This window comes from Ranitomeya variabilis, chromosome 4 (assembly GCF_051348905.1).
Source record: "Ranitomeya variabilis isolate aRanVar5 chromosome 4, aRanVar5.hap1, whole genome shotgun sequence".
In the NCBI taxonomy this organism is placed as follows: Eukaryota; Metazoa; Chordata; class Amphibia; order Anura; family Dendrobatidae; genus Ranitomeya; species Ranitomeya variabilis.
Genome location: NC_135235.1, coordinates 746,493,709 through 746,508,323, shown reverse-complemented (window position 1 = coordinate 746,508,323; position 14,615 = coordinate 746,493,709). Strand labels below are relative to the sequence as shown.

General features: G+C 43.6%; 1 protein-coding gene across 2 annotated transcripts in view; it reads left to right on the top strand.

Annotated features, from left to right (window-relative positions):
- The first annotated feature begins 8,990 nt into the window (after positions 1-8,990).
- The window catches only part of FOXK2 (forkhead box K2), a 34,518-nt gene continuing 28,893 nt past the window's right edge, over positions 8,991-14,615 (top strand). The window contains exon 1 of one of the 2 annotated variants that reach the window (XM_077254582.1): positions 8,991-9,408. In XM_077254582.1, the coding sequence (XP_077110697.1) occupies positions 9,107-9,408 (302 nt within the window). In that variant the 5' untranslated portion in view covers positions 8,991-9,106. The remainder of the gene's footprint in view (positions 9,409-14,615) is intronic. The other variant, XM_077254581.1, reaches the window with a different exon arrangement.

Here is a 14,615-nt window from a genome sequence, read left to right as displayed (position 1 = left end):
AACGTGAGGCCATCTGTCACAATCCGTCGCTAATAGAAGTCTATGGAAAAAAAAAAAGGATCCGGAGGCATCAGTTGCCGGATTCGTTTTTTTCAAAATTCGACAGATTGCGACTGATGGAAAAAAACTGATGTGTGAAAGGGGCCCTAGCTATTCAATCTGCATCCAACCACCCTGACAGCTATACAATCTCCGCCAAGCCAGACTAGCAGTTATTCAATTTCCGCCCACCCAGCCTGACAGATATTCAATCTCTGTTCACCAACCTTGACAGCTATTCTAAATCTGCTCACCCAGCCCGACACCTATTCAATTTCCATCCTGCCACCCTGAAAGTTATTGAATCTACACCCTCCCACCCCGAAGGCTATTCAGTCCCCTCCCACGCAACCTGACAGCTATTCAATCTACGCCCACCCAACCTGACAGCTATTCAATCTACGCCCACCCACCCTGACAGCTATTCAATCTACGCCCACCCAACCTGACAGCTATTCAATCTACGCCCACCCAACCTGACAGCTATTCAATCTACGCTCACCCACCCTGACAGCTATTCAATCTACGCCCACCCAACCTGACAGCTATTCAATCTCTGCTCACCAACCCTGACAGCTATTCAAATTCTACACACCCAGCCTGACAACTATTCAATTTCCATCCTGCCACCCTGAAAGTTATTGAATCTACGCCCTCCCACCATGACAGCTATTCAATCTCCTCCCACACAACCTGACAGCTATTCAATATGCGCCCACCCAGCCTATCAGTTATTCAATCTCCGACCACCCAGCTTGACCGCTATTCAATCTCCATCCTGCTACCCTGACAGTTATTGAATCTCTACCCACCCACAGCTATTCAATCTCCACTCACCACCCACCCTGACAGCTATTCAATCTCCACTCACCCACCCAGACAGCTATTCAATTTCTGACCACCCAGGCTGTCAGCTATTCAATATCCACCCACCCACCCAACAGCTATTCAATCTCCAACTATACCCTGATAGCTATTTATTATCTGCCATCTCAGGCTAATATATTCAATCTCCACCCATCCAAATTGATAGCTATTCAATTTCTGACTGCCCAACATGACTGACAGCCACTCAATATAAACGAACCCACCCTGACAGCTACTCAAACTCCGACAACGCAGCCTGACAGCTATTCAATCTCTGCTCACCCAGCCTGACACCTATTCAATCAAGGACCACCCAGCATGACAGTTGTCGATTCTCCGCCCATGCAGCCTGACAGCTATTCAATCTCCATCCAGCCACACTGACAGCTATTACATCTCCACCCACCCATCTTGACAGCTCTTCAATCTCTGCCAAGAAGCATGACTGACAGTTCATTAATCTCTGTCCATCCAGTCTGACAGTTATTTAATACCAGCACACTCAGCCTGACAGCTGCAGCTTGTAGTGAGCAGTGAGATACAAGTGCAGCAGGGAGGAGGAACACTGAGAAGCATCAATCAGGCTAGGTGGGCAGACACTCAGAGGACAGTCAATGAAGAGTTATCAGGATTGGTGGGAGGACATCCAGCAAGGGAGGAGGAACAGAGATGCTGTCAATCAGACTAGGTGGGCGGATGTTCAGCGGCAGGGAGGGAGAAACATTGAAGAACTATGAATCAGGCTAGAAGATTTACAGATATTTTTCCAGGTGTTGAACTCTCACTCACTTTGCTACTATAGTAATATGCTGCGGATTTTTCACTACAAAATCTGGTGTGAATGCACCTTTTAGTGTATCAGTTCCTCACCATATTACTAAATTAAAACAGTCTTGATACCTCCACCAGCTGGAAAATATGCTAAACGTATTCCTAGTGCATCGCTTGCCTGAGGTATGACAAATGCCTTTTGGGGATATGCCAAGCCAAAATACATGTGCTTACCTTTTCTATCGCTACCATATGATGTTGTTAGATCCTATAAGCGACACACATCACTTTATCCTCTACATATTAACACACATGAACCCCTTCGGTGGGACATATACTCAATCGCAATGTGAGAAAAAATTCTAACCTACATAGATACATTGCAACTTTTCTGTAATGTCAGAAGGTAGATTTGTGTTAGTGCTGTATTTCGCTCACAGATGATTGCTTTTGCTGGACTCTTACGTTTACGTTAGCTGTGAGAAGTTAAAAGATAGGTCTGCATTTTCTCCACTTGTCTTTGACTCTTATGTTCATATACTTTGACAAAAATTCAGCTGTGAGAAGAAATATCACAAAAGACAAGCAACCAGCTTCCTTGAACTCTTATGTTCATACATTGTAACAACCCTCGGAAGCGAGAAGTATTATCAGGACAAGTCTCCATCTTCTACTTTGGGCTCTTACGTTCATGCACTGTAACAAACTCTCAGCTGAGAATGATTTATATCAGAACAGGTCTCCATTTAACGCTTACACTGTAACAAGTGAATATGAGAAGTGGGAAGTTTTATGTTTGGACAGGTGTCAAAACTTCCACAGGTATTGGTATCGTCCACACACTATAGCAAAGCTTCCTCTGTGAGAAGTTTTACATCAGGACTGGTCGCCATCTCCATCTGTAACAAAACCTCAGCTGTGAGTTGTATGCCATCAAGACAGGTCTCCATCTCATACCTGCTTGGGACGCTTATACTGATACACTGTAGCAAACACTTAGCTGTGAAAAGTGACTGACAACAGATCTCCAGCTCCTCCTGTCTTGGACTCTTTAGGTAACCGTAACAAACCCACAGCTTTGGTAAATATGACATAAAGACTGGTCTCTATCGCTCTTCTGACCTGATCTCTAAAGTTCAAACACTGTAACAAACCCTCAACTGTGAGAAACGTTATGTCAAGACAGATTTGTATCTTCCTCCTGCCTTGGACTCTTATGTTCAAACACTGTAATAAATCCTTGGTTGGGTGAAGTATGATGTAAGAACAAGCTTCTAACTTTCTTCTGCCTTGAACTTGTACAATCATACACTTTAACAAACCCCCCATCGATGAGAAGTATGACACGAGTCTCCATCTTCTTCCAGCCTTGGTCTCCATCTTCTTCTTGTCTTCCGGTTCATACACTGTAACAAACCCTCAGCTTGGTAAAGTATGATGTCAGATCAAGCTTCTATCTTCCTCCTGCCTTGAACTCACACTATCATACATTGTAAGAAACCTCCCAGGTATGATAAGTATGACGACGGGTCTCCATCCTCTTCCAGCCTTGGTCTCCATCTTCTTCTTGCCTTCTGGTTCATACACTTGAACAAGCCCTCGGCTGGATGACGCATGTCAGAACAAGCCTTTATCTTCCTCCTGCCTTGAGCTATTATACACTGTAACAAACCCCACCAGGTATGAAAAGTATGACATCGGGTCTCAGTCGGCTTCCAGCCTTCGACTCCATCTTCGTCTTGCGTTCAGGTTTGCACACTGTAACCAGGGCTGTGGAGATGAGTCATGGGAGTCAGAGCCCATTTTTGGTGAAGTTGGAGTCAGTGTCATGGAAATTGAGGAGTCGCAGTCGGAGGTTTGGCTTACCGACTCCAAAGCCCTGTCAGGGCTGTGGAGTCGGAGTCGTGGAGTCGGAGCCCATTTTGTTGGAGTCGGGAGTCATGGAAATTGAGGAGTCGGAGGTTTGGCTTACGGACTCAACAGCCCTGACTGTAACAAACCTAAAGATGAGTAAGGTATGATGACAGAACAAGCTGCAGAATATGTTGGCACTATATAAATAAAATTATTATTATCAATATCATCTTCCTGCCTGGAACTCAGATGCTCATACACTGTAAATAACCCACAGCTATGAGAAGTATGACGTTGGGTCTTCATTTTGTTCCAGCTTTGGTTTCCATCTTCTTCATGCCTTTTTATGCGTACACAGTAACCAACCCCAAGCCATAAGAAGTATGATGTTGGGTCTTCATCTTCTTCCTGACTTGCCAATCATACATTATAACAAACCCTCAGATGTGAAAAGTATGACTTCAGATCACCACCTTCGTCCAGCCTTGTTGTTCTTGGCCTTGAGAGTTGCCATCTTAGTTTATCCAATAGGCCCTGCAGCGATACCCATAATGGAGAGAACATTACAGAAGATTTTTGCATGGTCTTGAACAGAAATGCTAAGGTGGTAAGGCGTTCACGTGTCACACTGCCGCTCTAAGGTAAAAGCACTTTCCTACTGAATTCATCTGCATGGAAGCACACACCAAGAAGAAATCTGACGGAAACTAGAGGCATAGGAGAGACTTCAGGCCCAATTCATCAAAGCTTTAATGGCTGGAGTACAAAGCTCTGAAAAGTCGCATAATTTTGGCACAACTCGAGTCTGTGCTAAAATTTTTGGTGTTCTTAGGCCATGCTCCGGCAAAATAGGCAAAGCTGGCGCGGGATGAGGACTTGACGATTGACACTCATCAAATTCATGACAAGTGGCTGCGTTCGCTACGCCACAAATCTTGTGCAAGAGGGGACTGGAAAAGGATTTGTGCCAAGGTGCACACAACAGAGGAGCACAATACTCCTCTTTGTGAATCAGGAGCCTCTGTCTCCAGCACATTTCCTCATCAAGATCGACGTTTAAAACGCCCAGATGTTAATAAATCGGCCCCTTCAGCCGTTTTTCGGCTTTATTTTGGTCCCACGGCGCCATTTTGTAACATTAACTTGTGACTGGCCGGAAGTCAGAAGCTACATCACAAGCTCTCAATGCAAGTCTACGAGAGCCAGAACGAGGCTTTCACAGAGCTGTATTGAAAAGTGACCTCCGCGCCGCTCCATGAAACACTGGAGAGGGCCAACAGGTCACTTTTCGCTGAAGAACATCAGGAGTGATGCTGGAAAACAATGAAGGTGGCAGGTGCAAACAAGGCAGGAGAATTACATTTAAAGCACCACTCCAGCACTGCAATAAAAATAACCACTGGAGTGGTGCTTTTAAAAGTCCTGGCATATCTGAGGTAAATTTTCAATTTTTACCATATTTCTGAGGTAAATTTAAGAGTCGATAACCTTTTTCAGGTAAGTTTAAGATTTGACAACATTTCTGGGGTAAATGTAACATCTTACTGATCTTTTTCAAGGTAAACTCCAAAAGTCGCTGAATATCGAAGGTAAATTTTCAATTGCTACCAAAATTTCTAAGGTAAATTGAAGATTTGACAACATTTCTAAGGTAAATTTATAATCTTACTGCTCTTTTTCAAGTTAAATTTTTGAAATTCTCGGTATATCAAAGTTGAATCTTTATTTTTTACATTTCTCAGGTAAATTTATTGCTTTAGCACTTTTATGCTAAGAAAATGTAAAAAATCACTGTAGATCTGAGGTAAATTTTCAATTTTTGCCATATTTCTTAGATGAATTTAAGATTCTACAACATTTCTGAGGTAAATTTAACAATTTACTGCTTTTTCAGTCTTAAAGGGAACCTGTCACCCCCAAAATCGCGGGTGAGCTAAGCCCACCTGCATCAGGGGCTTATCTACAGCATTCTGTAATGCTGTAGATAAGCCCCCGATGCATTCTAAAAGATGAGAAAAAGAGGTTAAGGTACCTTCACACTACACGACTTTGCAACGATAACGATAGCGATCCGTGACGTTGCAGCGTCCTGGATAGCGATATCGTTGTGTTTGACAGGCAGCAGCGATCAGGATCCTGCTGTGATATCGCTGGTTGTTGCTGAAAGTTCAGAACTTTATTTGGTCCTCAGATCGGCGTGTATCGTCGTGTTTGACACCAAAAGCAACGATGCCAGCGATGTTTTACAATGGTAACCAGGGTAAATATCGGGTTACTAAGCGCAGGGCCGCGCTTAGTAACCCGATATTTACCCTGGTTACCATTGTAAAAGTAAAAAAAACAAACAGTACATACTCACCTTCTGCTGTCTGTCACACGTCCCCCGCTTCCTGCACTGCCTGTGATTGCCGGCCGTAAAGTAAAAGCAGAGCACAGCAGTGACGTCACCGCTGTGCTGTGCCTTACGGCCGGCAATCACAGGCAGTGCAGGAAGCGGACGCCGGGGGACGTTATGGACACCGGAATGTAAGTATGTAGTGTTTGTTTTTTTTTTACATGTACACTGGTAACCAGGGTAAACATCGGGTTACTAAGCGCGGCCCTGCGCTTAGTAACCCGATGTTTACCCTGGTTACCAGGGTACTTCGGCATCGTTGGTCGCTGGAGAGCTGTCTGTGTGACAGCTCTCCAGCGACCACACAGCGACGCTGCAGCGATCGGCATCGTTGTCGATATCGCTGCAGCGTCGCTTAGTGTGAAGGTACCTTTATACTCACCTGGGCGGGCGGTCCGATCCGGTGGGCGTCGCAGTCCGGGGCCTCCCATCTTCATAGGATGACGTCGTCTTCTTGTCTTCACGCTGCAGCTCCATCACAGGCGTACTTTGTCTGCCCTGTTGAGGGGAAAGTACTGCAGTGCGCAGGCGCCGGGAAAGGTCAGAGAGGCCCGGCGCCTGCGCACTGCAGTTCTCTGCTCTGTCCTCAACAGAGCAAAGTACGCCTGCGCCGCAGCGTGAAGACCAGAAGAGGACGTCATCTGATGATGATGGGAGGCGCCGGACCCGAATGCGACACACATCGGACCGGACCAGGAACGCCCCTGGGTGAGTATAATCTAACCTCTTTTTCTTATCTTTTAGGTTACATCGGGGGGCTTATCTGATGCTGGTGGGCTTAGCTCACACTCGATTTTGGGGGTGACAGGTTCCCTTTAACGAATTGGCCCCTTCACGTATCAGCCATTTTTCATACATATATCTTCACTTCTGAGGTAAATATGAGACTTTACACCATTTCTGAGGTAAAAGCATCGCCATATTGCCTTTTCACACAGTAACGTTCACATTTCTGAGGTAAAGTTGATATTCTGCTGTACTTCTCAGCCATTTTTCCCAATATTTGCCACATTGCTGCATTTTTTAGGTACATTGCGCATATCGCCTCAGTTCTATGGTCAATATGAGACTTTACAGCATTTCTGAGGCAAAATTTATCAGCAAAATGTTTTTTAAGCAAATTTCACCCATTTCTGAGGTATATTTACCACCAAATTGCACATTTTAATTTTTTTAAGTACATTTCACTACATTTTAAGCAAATTTGTATGTTTACTGTAAACTACATATATCTCTGCACTTTTTAGCAAATTTGTACATATCGCTTCATTTTTTTAGGCAAATATGAGCCTTGAAAGCATTTTCTGAGGTGAATGGAACAGCGTATTGCTTTTTTTACGAAGTAAATTTCAAATTTTGACAAATTTCTGAGGTAAATTTGAGATTTTTCTATATTTCTTGTCATTACTTAAGTCCTCTCAGCAATTTTCAACTTTTTACATGATAAATTGGCCATATTTCGATAAATCATACTTATCACTTTACGTCTGAGGTAAATGTGAGACTTTACAGTTTTCCTGAGGAAAATGCGTCGACATACTGCTTTTTGACACAGCAAATTTCTGAGGTAAATTTGACATGTTGCTGTATTTCTCAGCAAATTTTGCATATTTTTATATTGTAAATTTGCCATATTTATGTAAATCGTACATATCTCTTTAGTTCTGAGGTAAGTATAAGAATTTACACCATTTCTGAGGTAAATGTGTCGCCATTTTGCTTTTTTACACAGTAAAATGTCACATTTCTGAGGTGACGTTGACATTTTGCTATGTCGTGTATCATTATTGATATTCTGTAAGCCATTTTGTTACATGTTTCACTATAAATTCCATCCATCGCAGCATTTTTTAGCTAATTTGTACCTTTGACTTCATTTCTGAGGTAAATGTGTCGCCATGCTACTTTTTTACTAAGTAAATTTCACATTTCTGAGGTAAAGTTGACATTTTGCTGTATTTCTCAGCCATTTTTCCGGTTTTTTTTATAGTGTATACTTGCCATATTTCGGTAAATCGAACATATCGCTTCACTTCTGAGGTAAATATGAAACTTTACAGCGTTTCTGAGGTAAATGCGTTGCCATATTGCCTTTTCACACAGTAACTTTCACATTTCTGAGGCAAAGTTGATATTTTGCTGTATTTCTCAGCCATTTTTTTTATAGTGTAAATTTGCCATATTTCGGTAAATCGTACATATCGCTTCACTTCTGAGGTAAATATGAGACTTTACACCGTGTCTGAGGTAAATGCGTCACCATGTTGCCTTTTTGCACAGTAAATGTCACATTTCTGAGGTGAAGTTGACATTCTGCTACGCCGTTGATCCTGTCAGCCATTTTATAGCATTTATTACTATAAATTACATCCATTTCTGCATTTTGTAGGTAAACAGCACATTTGCCTTCATGTCTGAGGTAAATGTGCGGGGATAGTGCTTTTTTTACACAGTACACGGGAGCTTTCGCCCGTTTCCTGTCATATTCCGCCACTTTTCATGTCTTATTTTCGGTAGGTCTGTATTTTTATGACACTCGTATTCCTGTCAGCCATTTGTGAGGTAAATCTCGTCAGCTTTCTCCTCGGGCTGTGCGACGCTTCTGATTTCACTGTGTTTTGCCGTCAGACTCGCCGACATTTGACGATCCTGTGTGATTTGCTGCCATTTTTGGCGGATGCATGTCGGCCCCCGCACACACACAGACACACGCACCTCGGAGCCTCCTCCTGTGGCTGTTTGTTGTTGTTGTGGCCGCGGTTTGTGTGATAGCGGCCCTGCCATGCTGTGTGTTCATAGACTAAACCCCTCCCGTCCACATTTTTGCAGGCCCAGGCCGCTTTCTGCGCTACAACCAAACACGCCGTAACCACGCCCACCGCTGTCATTAACAACTTCAGCACGCCTCAACCTAACCAAGCCCCGCCCCCCCTCAGATCTTCTCATTCAATACACGTCTCAACCGAAGCGCTAGCGCCACGCCCCCCTGCGTGACGTCTCCAGAGCCGGCTCCTCCTATTGGCTGCCGCCCGTCGGCTGCGTGCGCTTCATGTTTGGCTGCGCCTCCCCCTTTCCTTTTCTCTGGCTGCCGCCGCCGCCGCCGGTCCCCGGAGCTCCTGTCAGCCGCCCCCGGGCGTGCGTCCGTCCGTCCCCACCTTCCCCTCCGTGTGTGCTGACAAGATGGCGGCGGTGGTGATGAGCGGCGGGGTGTCGGTGGCCCGGCTGGAGGGCCGAGAGTTCGAGTACCTGATGAAGAAGCGCTCGGTGACCATAGGCCGGAACTCGTCGCAGGGCTCCGTGGATGTCAGCATGGGGCACTCCAGCTTCATCTCCCGCCGGCACCTGGAGATCTTCACGGCCGGGGACGACGACGACGACGAGGCCGGGGGCGACTTCTACCTGCGCTGCCTGGGCAAGAACGGGGTGTTCGTGGACGGCGTGTTCCAGAGGAGGGGCGCCCCGCCGCTGCAGCTGCCCCGAGTGTGAGTACCGGCAGGGGGCGCCGCCGCGGGCACAAGGAGGGATGGAGGGGTCCTGGTGGGGGTGGGAGTAGATGAGGGGGACCTGAGGGGGGTGGGAGGGGAAAATAATAAGGGGTCCTGGGGGGGTGGGAGGGGAGTAGATAAGAGGGTCCTGGGGGGGTGGGAGGGGAAAATAATAAGGGGTCCTGAGGGGGGTGGGAGGGGAAAATAATAAGGGGTCCTGAGGGGGGTGGGAGGGGAAAATAATAAGGGGGTCCTGAGGGGGGTGGGAGGGGAAAATAATAAGGGGGTCCTGAGGGGGGTGGGAGGGGAAAATAATAAGGGGGTCCTGAGGGGGGTGGGAGGGGAAAATAATAAGGGGGTCCTGAGGGGGGTGGGAGGGGAAAATAATAAGGGGGTCCTGAGGGGGGTGGGAGGGGAAAATAATAAGGGGGTCCTGAGGGGGGTGGGAGGGGAAAATAATAAGGGGGTCCTGAGGGGGGTGGGAGGGGAAAATAATAAGGGGGTCCTGAGGGGGGTGGGAGGGGAAAATAATAAGGGGGTCCTGGGGGGGGGGGTAGGAGGGGGAAATAATAAAGGGGTCCGGGGGGGGGGTAGGAGGAGGAAATAATAAAGGGGTCCGGGGGGGGGGGTAGGAGGGGGAAATAATAAGGGGATCCTGGGGGGGGTGGGAGGGGAAAATAATAATTGGGTCCTGGGGGGGTGGGATAGAAGGGGAAAATAATAAGGGGTCCGGGGGGGGGGTAGGAGAGGGAAATAATAAAGGGGTCCGGGGGGGTAGGAGGGGGAAATAATAAAGGGGTCCTGGGGGGAGATGAGGGGCTCCTGAAGAGGGGTAAATAATGATGAAAGGAGTCCTGATGAGGGTTGGATAAGGGGTAAATAATAACGGGGCTGTGGAGGGAGATAAGGGGTAAAGATATAAGGGGGTCTTGGTGATAAAGGGGTCTTGATGAGGGGTAAATAATAATGATGTTGCGGGGTAAATAAGGGATTCCTGGGGTAGATGGTGGGAGGGGTAAATAATAAAGCAGGGTCCTGGGGGCAGATAAGGGGATGATGTTGGTATGTGGGGGGTTGATGAAGGTCCAGATGTGGGATGGGGTAAACAATTAAGTGTCGTCAGGAGCAGATAAGTGGGCGGTGATGAGGAATAAAGGGGGCCTGATGGAGGCTGGGAGGAGTAAATATTATGTGGGGAGCTCCTGGAGGAGGGGTGAGTCATGGGATGGGGAAATATTGGGGGTCCTCATGGGAGGTGGATGGAAAGGGGTAAATAATGGGAAGAATCTATATATAAGATGATGGAAGGGGGGTAAATAATCATGGAGAGGCAGAAAGATGCTGACATGGGGATGCACATTATATGGGGGGCCAAAGAGAACAATGATGGGGGTCACTGTACTGGTGAGGGAGATGAGGAATAAGGCATCTATCAATGGGGGAGGGGAGATATAGAAACAGAGGTAGATAGGAGGGGGCGGGAGAGGGAATGCCGGGGGGCTGCTGTACAGTACAGAATTGATGGTGCAGGGGGGTCTCTGAAAGAGGTCGGGGTCAGAAAATGAGAACCTGCAGTGTAAAGAATGGGGGCCTCCAACCAGCCTGAAAATGTGCCGCCGATCATGGGGAGAGTAGTGGGGGTCTCCTGGGCTATAGGTAGAGAAGGGGAAAGAAGCTGCTGGGGGGGGTACAGGACTCCTACAACTTGGGTGTGTGGGAAACGTAAATAATGGGGGAGGGGATGTTTACACTTGGAGCATGCTGGGAAATGTCATTTCTGCTGCAGGGGGTGGGTGGTGACAGCGCAGCCCCCTGTATACATGTGACCCGCAGTGGTCTCCAGGTCACGGAGCAGCCACCCTGTAAACACACACCAGCCAGATACGGCATCCGCGGTGATATTGTCCAGATGGTCGTGTGGTGAGACTCGGTTATTGGGGCATGCTGGGAGTTGTAGTTCTGGAGTCCTGGATCAGGGACACTACAACCTTCTCCATCTGCAGCGAGTCCTTGTCCTTCGGGGGGGGGGGGGGGGGGTGGGGGGGGATTGGGGGTGGTGGTGAGGTTGGGAATGTTTTTGTTTTGGTTCCCCGTTCCTGCACAGGTACATGGCAGCGCCCCCCCAGGCCACTGTCACCTCCACAGCACATGGCTTCATTCATTACCAGCCCTGTGTACAGTGTCCCCTCCCATGATGCTTTGTGCCTGTGTATAAAGCCTGCAGGCCTATAGGCGAAGTGTTGTTTTTTTTATTTATTTTTTTTTTCAAGTTTTTCTTTTGTTTGTAAAGAACGTACAATATATATATCTGCAATTATATTTTCCTGTTGAATGATGGACAGTAAGGTCTGGACACGAGGCATCACATGCTTATTCTTTAGAGGCCCTGTCACATGCCCAGTTTTTTGCTCGTATTTTCTTCCACTACAACCAAGTTATTTATTTTTTCCATTAATTTTCCATTTTTTAAACTATTATATTTATTTTTTTTCTAATTATTTTCATATTTTTATATTCATTTTTTCATTTTATATTCGTTTTTTTTCCATTTTTTATTTATTTATTTTTTCATTTTTTAGATTTCATTTTTTTTGCATTTTATATTTACTTACCGTACTTTTTTATTTTTTCCTTTTTCCTTTATTTTTATTTATTAATTTTTCATTTTCTTTTCATTTTCCATTTTTTTAAAAACTATTTTATATTTATTTTTTTCTAATTTTCATATTTTTATATTCATTTTTTATTCATTATTTTTTCATTTTATATTCATTTTTTTCCATTGTTTTCTTTTATATATATATTTTTTTCATTTTATATTTACTCATTGTTTATTTTTTCCTTTTAATTTTTCTATTTTCCTTTTTATTTCATATTTTTCATTTTTGGTTATTTAATAATTTTCCATTTTTGTTTTTATAGTTCATGTTTTCAGTCATTTTTTTCCATTTTTTTAATAACTTAAAATGAAAATAACGAGAAAAAAAATTTTTCTATTCATTTTTTAGTCATTAATTTTTCAAATTTTTTTCATATTTTATAAATGTTTCTTTTTTATACTTTTTTTTTCATTTTTATTTCATGTATTTTTTTTTCATTTTATTTTCTTTTCATTTTCCATTTATTTTTATTTTTGCAGTTCATATTTATTGTTTCCCATTATTTGTTAATAATTTTATATATTTCTTTTCTTTTTCTTTTCTCCTCCTTTTTCATTATTTTTTTTCATTTATTTAGAAATCGTGCATATATTTCCCGAGATGCGAGCACTTTTTTTTATTTCGTGCTAATATTTATGACCTTTATAAAGGGGTGTGGCTCACAGGGTTCTCTTAACCCCCCCTCTCCCCCCCCCCCTCAGCGGGTCAGGGTCTGGTTTCCTTCACTTTTGATCCTAGTTTGTGCTCTCTCCAGACTGACACAATATAAAGCTCCTTACTACTGAGCGCACAGTTGTAGCGAATGTGTGATGTTGGGGGGTCCGGTCTCTGCATCCTACCAGTGAGTGGAGGCAGTAGTTGGGTGGGCTCGCTGTCCCCCGGGCCGCGGCACATACGCAGCGGTGTAAGCAGATTACCCCCGGCAGGATCGGGCAGATTATCTCGTCCCGCTTGATCTCTGACCTTCTTACTAGGAAGCCTGGATTACAGGGGTCAGCAGTGTTCAGAGTTCCTGCTCTGCGTTCTCAATTCTGCCGCCTCCTTCTGTCGGAAGGATTTCACACCCTGAATTATAATTATTTTCATATTTTTATATTCATTTTTTTAATTCATTATTTATTCATTTTATATTAATTTTTTTCAATTGTTTTCTTTTATATTTATTTTTTTCATTTTATATTTACTTATTTTATACTTTTCATTTTTCCATTTTCATTTTTATTTATTTTTCATTATTTTCTTTTCATTTTCCATTAAAAAAAAAACTATTTTATATTTATTTTTTTCCAATTATTTTAATATTTTTATATTCATTTTTTATTCATTATTTTTTCATTTTATATTAATTTTTTTCCAATGTTTACTTTTATATATATATTTTTTCATTTTTTTAGATTTAATTTTTTTTTCATTTATTTACTTTTTATTTCCTTTCATTTTTCCATTATTTTCATTTTTATTTATTATTTTTTCATTATTTTCTTTTCATTTTCCATTTTTGTAAAAAAAATATTTTGTTTATTTTTTTCTAATTTTCATATTTTTATTCATTTTTTATTCATAATTTTTTCATTTTATATTCATTTTTTCAATTTTCTTATAGTTCTTTATTTTTCATTTTATATTTACTTATTTTTTATTTTTTCCTTTTCATTTTTCCATTATTTTTGTTTTTATTTCATATTTTTCATTTTTATTTATTTACCGTAATAATTTTCCATTTTTGTTTTTATAGTTCATATTTTCAGTCATTTTTTTCCATTTTTTTTTTATTATTTTTCTATACGCTCGTGTTGATCTTTCAAAGACGAGTCCAGTGATGCCATTACTAAGAAATCGACCTTTGATTGATATGCAAATGAGGCTGAAGAGCTATGGTAGATCTGAAGCCTCTGTCACACTGGCTCTATTCCCCACCCAGCACCGCCTCCTCCTGCTTTACTTGGCAACTTCAGTCAAAAAAGCCGCCATTGCAGCAGAAGGAAACCGCATACAGCTGGTCTGCAGTTATCCTGCTGGAAAGTAAGCTAGCAGAATTATGAGTGCAGCTCTGGGAGGCACATGGCTCTATTATGTAGCCTTTGCAGAAGGAGTACCATGTGGCGGCACACTGCGCTCAAAACTATTATCTACTTATAGGGCAATGCCAGCTGTGGCTATAGTGGTGAAAACCGGCTACTTCATCTCAGCAGGACTAGGGGGAACAACACTGGGGGGGCGACAGAGGCCGGACTGACACATTGTAACAAGACCTCAGCACAGAGGAGTGTACAGACTGAATGCAGAGAGACCGAAAACTCAGCTGTGATAGCTCTGGGGTATAATACAGGGGGTAACCCAGCATCAGTAATGTATGTACACAGTGACTGCACCAGCAGAATAGTGAGCGCAGCTCTGGGGTATAATACAGGATGTAACTCAGGATCAGTAATGTATGTACACAGTGACTGCACCAGCAGAATAGTGAGCGCAGCTCTGGGGTATAATACAGGATGTAACTCAGGATCAGTAATGTCTTTACACAGTGACTGCACCAGCAGAATA